The 8102-nt window shown below is 44.4% G+C and overlaps 1 protein-coding gene and 1 long non-coding RNA gene across 2 annotated transcripts in view; one reads left to right on the top strand and one right to left on the bottom strand.

Annotated features, from left to right (window-relative positions):
- The first annotated feature begins 193 nt into the window (after positions 1-193).
- LOC116791511 lies at positions 194-4032 on the top strand. Its single transcript, XR_004358770.1, has 3 exons — positions 194-821; positions 1473-1573; positions 2743-4032. It is a non-coding gene; the product is annotated as an uncharacterized LOC116791511 (long non-coding RNA).
- Positions 4023-8102, bottom strand: part of ABCC5 (ATP binding cassette subfamily C member 5) — a 44046-nt gene continuing 39966 nt past the window's right edge. The window contains 4 exon segments of the mRNA XM_032697581.1: positions 4023-5560; positions 6268-6432; positions 7049-7162; positions 7705-7783. Of these exon segments, the coding sequence (XP_032553472.1) occupies positions 5459-5560; positions 6268-6432; positions 7049-7162; positions 7705-7783 (460 nt within the window). The 3' untranslated portion in view covers positions 4023-5458.

Here is an 8102-nt window from a genome sequence, read left to right as displayed (position 1 = left end):
GTTCATCCATCCACTCCTCCGTTCATCCATCCACAGGCGTGGGTGCTGCACGCCCAGCCAGGCCCACGCGTGCGGATCCACGCACCGGCGGCCGCGCCCCCTGTTCAGTGCGCACCCGCCCACACCGACCCACGCGGAGCTCCCCTGCTTCCCCACAGCCCCCAGACCACCGCCGCCTCCCCGGACACACCGATCCCAGCGCTCCTGCTCTGGGGACGGCCCTTGGCACGGCCGCAGTGCCCCGCTCAGGTCACTCCTGTCCCCTCACAGCCGGCTCTGCCCTTCGCACCGCCTGAACACTTAATTTTCACCGCCCCCTTGCCAGATCCACGACAAACACCCTCAAGCCCTCCACACTACGGCTCCCAGCCGGGCTGATCCTTGCACCCTCATCCCACCGGTACCTATTTTGGCCTCCTCCTTTCTGGTCACACCTCCACATGTAGCTCACAGGCTAACCCTAAAAAGCCTCCCTGTTCCCTGCACCATACACACACTTTTTAAAAATCTTTTCCCTCCCATCGTTGCCTGCCTACAACTCTCACTCCAAATTGCCCCCAGAGCGCAGCTCACACATAATGGACTTTATTCTTCCCCAAATCCTCGAGGCAATCAGTCACACGCCATCCACTGCTGCCTTCCTAAATCGGAAAAGACAGAAACCACAAAATTATCAGCTTTGTACAATCGCTTGTTTCTCTGCATGGCAACAGCAGCAATCAGCAAGCTGGGAGGAAGGTGTGCTGCAAGTAACTGTGATTTGCATTCCCTGCAGCCCAGGAGAGGTGTCCGGGTAATCAGCCCCATGTAGTGACACTTCTGTAAGTTATTTTCACTCCAATTTTCACTGTTACACTTTGCCTACACCTCAGCTGCCTGATGAGGCTCCAAGGCACATATTTTAGATGACACAGGAACATTTCTTACATGGTTGTGGCTTTACTGAACCCGTAGTGGTACATTGTAAAAGCCTCCCAAGCCTTGCACTAACAACAGCATCTGCACCAAATTCCAGTTGAGTTTCCACTATGTTGTCATGCTGGAGGCAGAAAGTGCGGCCTCAGCACAACGTGGCTGTGGTCACCGGCTGAAACAAGGGGCAAACAAATCACAATATCACCCTAGACAGACCTGAAGCTAAAGAAAACCTTTGTGTAATCACTTATATATAGTAGAACACATGCTACAGTTGTGGTAAAAAAATAACAACGTAGCACTCAGGGAGGCTCTTTGGTTGCTGAGGGCAGTACAGCCACCCTATACCTTCTCAGTGTTCTTTCAAAGCACCTTCAAAAAGCAATTTTGTCTTTGCAATCCCCTTTGTAATTAAGAGAAACGTTTTGTCCTGCTATCTTTGCTCTCCACATCCTCCTTTAATAAATCAAATGTCCTGTATTTATCCTTCTGACACCTTCTCTCACTCACACCGGTTACCTTCTGAAAAAATTTGCCTTTCTCAATGTTGTTTTCAGTGACGTACTGAGACTGCTTGATCTGGCTCTCACCTACAGGTGATGTGCAGAGCACAGCCCCAACAGCCTCAGGATCTGACCCTGTACAGCCTTCACCCCAGGTATGGGTGAAGTCTCCTCAGGTCTTCAAGCCAGTACAATTTCAGGGACTGATTTTGGGCTTAATTACGCCAGTCTAAGTGCACATTAACTCCATTGGGTAATTTTAGAAGAATCCTACCTGTGCTTTGACTGAAGTCCCAAGCAAGTGCAATGTTTCCACTCATCAGACAGAGGAGATGAGCAGGAAAATGTTGAAGAGGCTCTAAGCTTACGATAATGAATCAGGATTGGCCACACTTTGGACAGAATAAGCAAAACTGATGCAATTTAAATTACAGAGAGCAATACAGCAACTAGTTATCCCAGGCAAATCTCTCTCCACTTGCACACCTGCTGGTCTTGGGCCACAGCCTTTGCTGTAATGTGTGCTGGTTTGGGCTGGGGTAGAGTGAATTTTCTTCACAGTAGCTGGTATCAGGCTGTGTTTTGGGTTTGTGCTGAAAACAGTGTTGATAATTCAGGAATGTTGTAGCTGTTGCTGAGCAGTGCTTGCACAGAGCCAAGGCCATTTCTGCTCCTCATCCCACCCCACCAGCAAGGAGGCTGAGGGTGCTCAAGGAGTTAGATGGGGACACACAGCAGGGACAGCTGACCCCAGCTGATCAAAGGGTTATTCCATATGGCATCATAAAAGCTGAGGAAGAAGGAGGAAGGAGGGGACAGTCAGAGTGATGTGTTTGTTTTCCCAAGTCACCATTACAGATGATGGAGCCCTGCTTTCCGGGACATGGTTGAACACATGGCTGCCTGTGGAAAGTGGAGAATGAATGCCTTGTTTTGCTTTGCTTGCATGGATTTTGCTTTCCCTGGTACCTGTCTTGATCTCAACTCTCAAGTTTTCTAGTTTTTACCCTTCTGATTCTCTCCCCTACCCCACAGGACTGTGTGGGGCTTAGTTGCCAGCTGGGATTAAACCACAATAGAAGCATGTGCTATCTCCATGCTACTTTGGGTAGGATCGTTTTAAGGAAAGTCTGTCCCAATCCCAGTGTCTTATTCTACTCTCCATAGGATGAAGTCTTCTCTGGGATAACACACTATAAATTCTACAGCACAATCCAATTCCTGAAAATTTCCATCATCATCATCAACCTCTTGTAGAATGCTTCAAAGATACAGATATTTCAGTCTCATTTGTAAATATTGATGTTTCTTCCTTCCATTTCAGTGACAGGGCCTCAGGCCAGGCCTCAACTTGCTCCTGTGATGCAGGATGAAAGCCAGTAAAAAAATTACAGCTACCCATGTGAACAGCAATACTTCAGTAAGTCTGTGAGACAAGTGCCAAGTGAAGCAGAGAAGCAAGTACAACAGAAAGAACGTTTCCCTCTGGCAGTCTCTGTCTTTAATTCCAAAATAACAGTAGTGCAGTCAAGGTTTAACAAAATGGTTGAGCTAATCCCTGCTGTCCACAGGTGACTGTTCACCTGCTCCATCACAGGTCCTTGTTTGACACCTTGTTGAGCTATTTCAGCTCACCAAAGCAGCAGGAAAGATTCAGCTCTTTAGGAGAGCATGACTGGGAAGCAGCAGTTTGGTGCAGTGAACGCTGAGCATGGTTTCCTCTCGTACCTATGCTACTGTCACAGCACCTACTGAAAAGAGCAGCCCCACTTCACCTCCCTTCCAGCTGTGCCTTCCTGTCTCCTTCTTTGTACAGCATTCCTGCTTTTGGAGGGTGACCTTTCTGCAACTTAGCTTTCTGAACTGGGTCACTGCTGGACCACACAAGAGACACTCCTGCATCGGGAAAGGAGGAGGAACTCCCAGCCTGGAAGAAGAAGGAGGATAAGATCAGGATGGCTCCCCTTCTGCCCAGACTGCCATTAGCTCAGCCTTAGCTGCAAAGCGAAGCCACACACTGACCCCAGCAGCACTCGAGAACTAAGTGCATTAGCCCACTTCCTTCAAGGGAAATCCTGAAGTTCATGGGGTAAACTCAAGGCAGGGTAAGGTCTGTGCCAGTTAATTCTTGCTAAGGACAAGAGTTAAGAACAATCACAACAAATGATGTTTTTTGTGCTGTTTTCAAGCTACATTCCGAGCTCTGTTAAAGCCAGAATTTGCCTGTGGTATTGGTAGGTAGAAATGCTTGTTACTGTGACTGCAGAAATGTGACACTATAAACAGTACCATTTGCAAGTAAAGAAAATGGAAAATCTGAACCCAAGAAGGATCTTCTGATTCCATCTGACCTCAGCCCTTCTACTTGGCTTAAAAACTTGCACTATAAATTATTACTCCCTTTACTACTCAATATACAAGTATTGTAAGCCATCCTCATGCCGGAAAGCACACTTTTAAAGAAATACCTCTACTCTGAAGAAAGATCAAACCACAGCGTATGACCAGAAAAAAAAACCCCAAACCAGCCTGCAAACCTGTCCCCCAGGGCTGAAAAAGGTGAGAAGTCATTTATTTGCCCAAAACAAACCACTTAAGCCAATAAAATTTACAAAACCCAAAATAGTTTTATTTACTTTTCAGATTTCTGCCTCAATGAGACATTTTGCAAACATGCTAAGGCTACAAAATGTCCAAGTTGACAAAGACATGCAACGCTGACCATTCAATAAGTCACAGCTATTATAGGAGCAACCGTGTCCCCCTGGGCCACAGGTCCCAAAAATGGGGATGGTGTACAGTGATCATGGCAATGCACTACACAGGACCCAGTAACCTGAGGTAGGTCATTTAGAGTAAGAAAACCATGTCCTACACCAGTGTTACATCCTGATCAACAGGAACCTGTTTAAGGTTCCAGAAGATGTGGGGTCAAGGACTGCTTCCTTAACAAGTGTGCAATAAAGGAACAGGAAATATTGATGTTGTTTAGTTTTAGTATAAGTGAGCAGAACAAAGAGTTAGTGTTACCCATGCCAGTGAAAGCCAACCTAAACCTCTGAGGAGTGTTAGCAGCTTCAAGGTAAAGGAGTCAGTCAGCTCAAGCAACTCTGGAAAGGCTTTCCTGCTACCACACAGGGCATGATTTGAACCTTATGATTAATTTGTTACAGATCATTCCACGAACAGTTAGATTTTGGTTGTGTTAGATCAGCGAAGCAGGAAGAGCTTGGGTTTGCTTGCATTAAAATAAACTCTGCTGATACAGTAAGAAATACTGTGTCAGGACACTGAGAAAATACAAGGCCTTAATGTGACCCAGGAGTGATTCTCCACTCAGATCACTAAAAACCCTGCTTTGGAAAAGCATCATGGGAAGCAGCAGCTGCTGCCATGGTGAACATTAGCGATGCTCCAAATAGCTCTGATAAATTACAATGCAATAGTTACACCACAGAGCTCTTCTCTGCTGCGCTAGACAAAGATGTGACAATAAAGGACACTATTGCAAAGCTTCACTTCCACTCAGACACACAGAAAATCCGGCACTAGGAAAAGGCAAACTGTAAAAGACAAAATGGTGTCTGATACAGTCCGATAACAAAGCCAGATCTCTGGTACCATAAACTGTACAAAAATGATAGAAAAGAATATGCACTGCTATTAACACAGTGCTTATTTTAATATAAAATAAGCAGCTTACATTTCCACTGTAAATATAGGCTATATACAGAATATGTATAGATATAGCTACATGTATAAAGCTTCATTATAGGCCTCTGATACATTTATAACTATGGCTCCCTGAGCCATTTGTAGAGTGCATTTAATAACAAAAAATTAGTAATATGGAATAAATACAATAATAAAAACATGAAGAGTTCTTCTGACATGGTTTTAAAAACTCTCTGGCTTGACACATTGTGCTAAAAATTAAAAGATGAAAAGGCAATAATCTGCTTGGAGGAGGAGGAGGAAGAGCTGGCCTGCCACAGGCAGGGAGTGTAGCTCTCCAAAATAAAGTGACTTTGCCCTGAATTTTAGCCCTTGACAGCAACCTTGTTCTCCGCAGCAGCAAACATAGCATAGAAGCGCGAGTTCTCATTGGCCAGAAGGGCAGACGGCGTGTCAAATTCCACAACCTAAAAGCAAACAAGGCAAGTAAAGTATGTCAGTAAAATCCAGCAGAAAATGGATTCCTACCCCTTGGACTTGTGACATGGTAGTAAAGAATCAAAAACACAGCATTCATCTTTCGATTAGACAACAGGCAGTGAAAATATGTGCATTTATGGATACATACTGTAACCTGGAATGCTTTGGACTGGCTCAAACATTGGAACTAACTCACAGGAAGCAACCTCTGGTGGCTCTGGCAGAGGCAGATTCTATGGGCTTTTGCCTTCTCTACCTTTAAGAGTCTTGCCCACTATTCTTGCACTTAATTTAACTGCTCATGGCTCCCAAATGGAAGCCTGAAAATGGGTTAAGCATCTGTCATAGACCTGCTTGATGGCACAAGGCTTTATGAAAGTAATGGGAAATGACCACTAAGCCCCAGAGATGTAGGTTAATTCTGAGACAGGTAATAACAAACAAATGGAGATTTGAAAACACTTTTAAAGACAGACTGTTACTCTATGATACTTTCTTGGAGTGTAAAAGATATTTTGCCCTCTGATCTTGTCACAGTCAGGCAGCAACTGCTTGTGTTGGAGTATTTTACCAAGGATGTGAATGAACACAGAGGATTTCCCACCCTGTAATGCTTGCTGTTGCCCCAGTTCAGCCTGCACACATGGCATCACGAGGCAACAGGGGCTGCAGCCACAGAAGCCTTCCTGCTCACCTGTCCTTGTGTTAGCACCATGATCCGATCACAGCCCAGTACCGTGTGCAGGCGATGAGCAATTGTTAACATAGTGCAGTCTGCAAACGCCTCTCTGATGGTCTCCTGAATCAGTAGGTCCGTTTCTGTGTCCATAGCAGCTGTTGCTTCATCAAGGATCAATATCTGAAAGCAGTACAGAATCCTGGCTGTTACTCACCGTCATGCTTTCCCCTCCCTAAACATAAAAATACATAGAGTGGGCAGAATTGCCACGTCCAAGAGTTGTCACAACTGGCAATCCTTACAGAGTTGTGGTCACAAAGGTAGTTTTCTTGATGTAATTGCCTTCAAAATTACCCTATAGATCACACTTGCTTTCATCTTTCTCACTGTAATTATTGTTTGTCTTCTATTTCTGCAAAAGCTTTCACTTTGCTGGCACAGCATGATCCCAAATTCCATTTGTAGATCACATTTTAGTGGAGTACCACGTAGATGGAAAAAAACTTGGCTCACACTCACAAAAAGGTGGAAGAAGGAAACAATCTGATGCTCACTGCTAACAGGACACTGAAGAAATTATCAGGCCAGTCTGACACACTATTGTTAACACTGGCAAGCAGTGCCTTTCCAATGGCAGGACATTACAGGAGCTCACAGCTGGCTACAAATGCCTTCCTAGTTGTTCTAACCTAATCTAATCATTGATGTGATTCCTCTGACAGAATCTGGCACAAAAAGGCTTGTTCATTCCTATCAGTTTGATATCTCCAGCTGTTTCTCTCATTGTTGTGCTCACCTTGCAGCGACGCAGTAGAGCTCTAGCTATGCACAGTAACTGTCTCTCTCCAACAGAAAAGTTTTCCCCATTTTCCATTACTTCTGAATCAAGTTTCATAGGCAGCTGTGCAACCTGTGGGGAAAGGAAAAGGCAAAAAATCTTGGAGCATTGCACAAAATCTTATAAACATAAATACAGATCTCCTGATAATCTTTGTCATCAAGAGAAGAGAGGGAACCTAGTCCCTGCAGGAATTCCTGCAGCCTGTGTTCCATAGCTATATGTGCCACTTGACTTACAAGCTCAGTATAAACGTGCACATGTGACATGCACACTCACAAATATAAGTGCAGAATGCACACCTGAGGCATATATAGAAAAATATCACTTGAAGGATAAAAATATCACTGGAAACGTTTTAACACCTTAAGAATCCCTGTGATGAAGCAGCACTCTGCTATGCTATTGACTAAAAAGAGTACACACACAGAATACAGCATGTTCTCAAAAAAACCCCAACACAGTCTGATAAAATAGTGGGGAAAAAGAAAAATCAGTCAAATAAAACATTGAAAATGAGGGGGGGGAAGCTTTATCTAAAGTAGCTACTAACAGAATATGTTGGTTTGGAAGCCAAATACAAACATGTATCTCACAGGGCACATGATACTTACACACTCCTTCATATGAGTTCTTTCCAAAGCAGCCCAGATTTGCTCTTCACTGTACTGATTGAAAGGATCCAAGTTCGATCTGAAAGGGGAGGCAGAAAACAACCAGAATTTTAACTCAGCAATGAATGGCAAACCAGCAGTGTGCTAATTCATCCAGACAGATGATTCACATCTAGCCTTCCAATGACAGAGTTTCCTTGCCAAGGAAATCAGATGTTCCCAGCACACTGCCGTTAGAAGAGACAAAGAACAAGAGTAGAGATGGAAGACAAAGATAGAAAAACTTCAACCAAATATAAAGGGAAAGCAAGACTTTGCAGAGAGGATGATCACACACAGTGCTGACCTGGGCCAGTTAAAATCATTTAACTCTGGGGTTTTTTTGTTTCAAAACCAGA

This window comes from Chiroxiphia lanceolata, chromosome 10 (genome assembly GCF_009829145.1).
Source record: "Chiroxiphia lanceolata isolate bChiLan1 chromosome 10, bChiLan1.pri, whole genome shotgun sequence".
In the NCBI taxonomy this organism is placed as follows: domain Eukaryota; kingdom Metazoa; phylum Chordata; class Aves; order Passeriformes; family Pipridae; genus Chiroxiphia; species Chiroxiphia lanceolata.
The sequence above is the reverse complement of the archived record's forward strand: the minus strand, read 5'-3'. Positions and strand labels throughout refer to the sequence as shown.